Source organism: Tachysurus vachellii, chromosome 10 (genome assembly GCF_030014155.1).
Source record: "Tachysurus vachellii isolate PV-2020 chromosome 10, HZAU_Pvac_v1, whole genome shotgun sequence".
Classification (NCBI taxonomy): Eukaryota; Metazoa; Chordata; class Actinopteri; order Siluriformes; family Bagridae; genus Tachysurus; species Tachysurus vachellii.
The window spans coordinates 1,756,268-1,757,500 of NC_083469.1; the positions used below are offsets into that span (position 1 = coordinate 1,756,268).

Consider the following 1,233-nt stretch of genomic DNA (forward strand, 5'->3'; position numbering starts at 1 on the left):
AAAACTTTTGTACTATATTTCTTATGTTCTGTTAAGCTACTTTGAGACAATGTCCATTGTTAAAAGCTCTATGGAAATAAAATTTAAAAAAGGAATTTAATTTAAATAAAATTATTTAAAATGACTATTTTGTGTGTTAAATATATTTACTTTTTACTTGCGTACATTTAAAAGTAAGTAATTTTTATCTTTTACTTGACACTGAAACTTTCAACAACATCGTTATACTTTCACATTAAGTACTTTTACATGAAGTACTTTTACATTAAGTACTTTCACATTAAGTACTTTCACATTAAGTACTTTCACATTAAGTGCTTTTACATTAAGAACTTTCACATTAAGTACTTTTACATAAAGTACTTTCACATTAAGTGCTTTCACATAAAGTACTTTTACATTAAGTACTTTCACATTAAGTACTTTTAAATTAAGTGCTTCTACATTAAGTACTTTTACATTAAGCACTTTTACATTAAGTGCTTTTACATTAAGTACATTTACATTAAGTACTTTCACATTAAGTGCTTTCACATAAAGTACTTTTACATTAAGTACTTTCACATTAAGTACTTTCACATTAAGTACTTTTACAGTACATTAAGTGCTTTTACATTAAGAACTTTTACATTAAGTACTTTCACATTAAGTACTTTCACATTAAGTGCTTTCACATTAAGTACTTTTACATTAAGTGCTTTCACATTAAGTACTTTTACATTAAGTACTTTTACATTAAGTGCTTTCACATTAAGTGCTTTCACATTAAGTACTTTTACATTAAGTACTTTTACATTAAGTGCTTTCACATTAAGTACTTTCACATTAAGTACTTTTATTTCTCAGTACCAATGATTTGATCAGATTATTCTGCACTATTGTTTAGCTGTACGTTACATTACATTACATTGCTGCATTATTGCTGCCCTCCAGCGGTCACTAAGTAAAAAACACGTAAGTTTTGCACTGTTATCAGCGCCCTCTAGCGGTGAGTGTCGCATTGCAGCGCTGAAGTTCAGATGAGAAGATGGCGGAAGGTGAACTGAACGTAGACAGCCTCATCTCTCGGCTCTTGGAAGGTAACGTTTAACTGGTCGTTTTAAACTCATTTTCTTTTCTTTTAATCGACTCGAAGCTCCTCAGTGCGTTTGATTTCTGCTGAATAGGTGAAATGTGCAGCATTTGTGCAGTTAGCGCGTCGTGCTAGCGGCTAGTCAGCGTTAGCTTGGAGAT

General features: G+C 30.8%; 1 protein-coding gene across 1 annotated transcript in view; it reads left to right on the forward strand.

Annotated features, from left to right (window-relative positions):
- The first annotated feature begins 986 nt into the window (after nucleotides 1–986).
- The window catches only part of ppp1cb (protein phosphatase 1, catalytic subunit, beta isozyme), an 18,083-nt gene continuing 17,836 nt past the window's right edge, over nucleotides 987–1,233 (forward strand). The window contains exon 1 of the mRNA XM_060878963.1: nucleotides 987–1,079. Coding sequence (XP_060734946.1) covers nucleotides 1,028–1,079 — 52 coding nt within the window. The 5' untranslated portion in view covers nucleotides 987–1,027. The remainder of the gene's footprint in view (nucleotides 1,080–1,233) is intronic.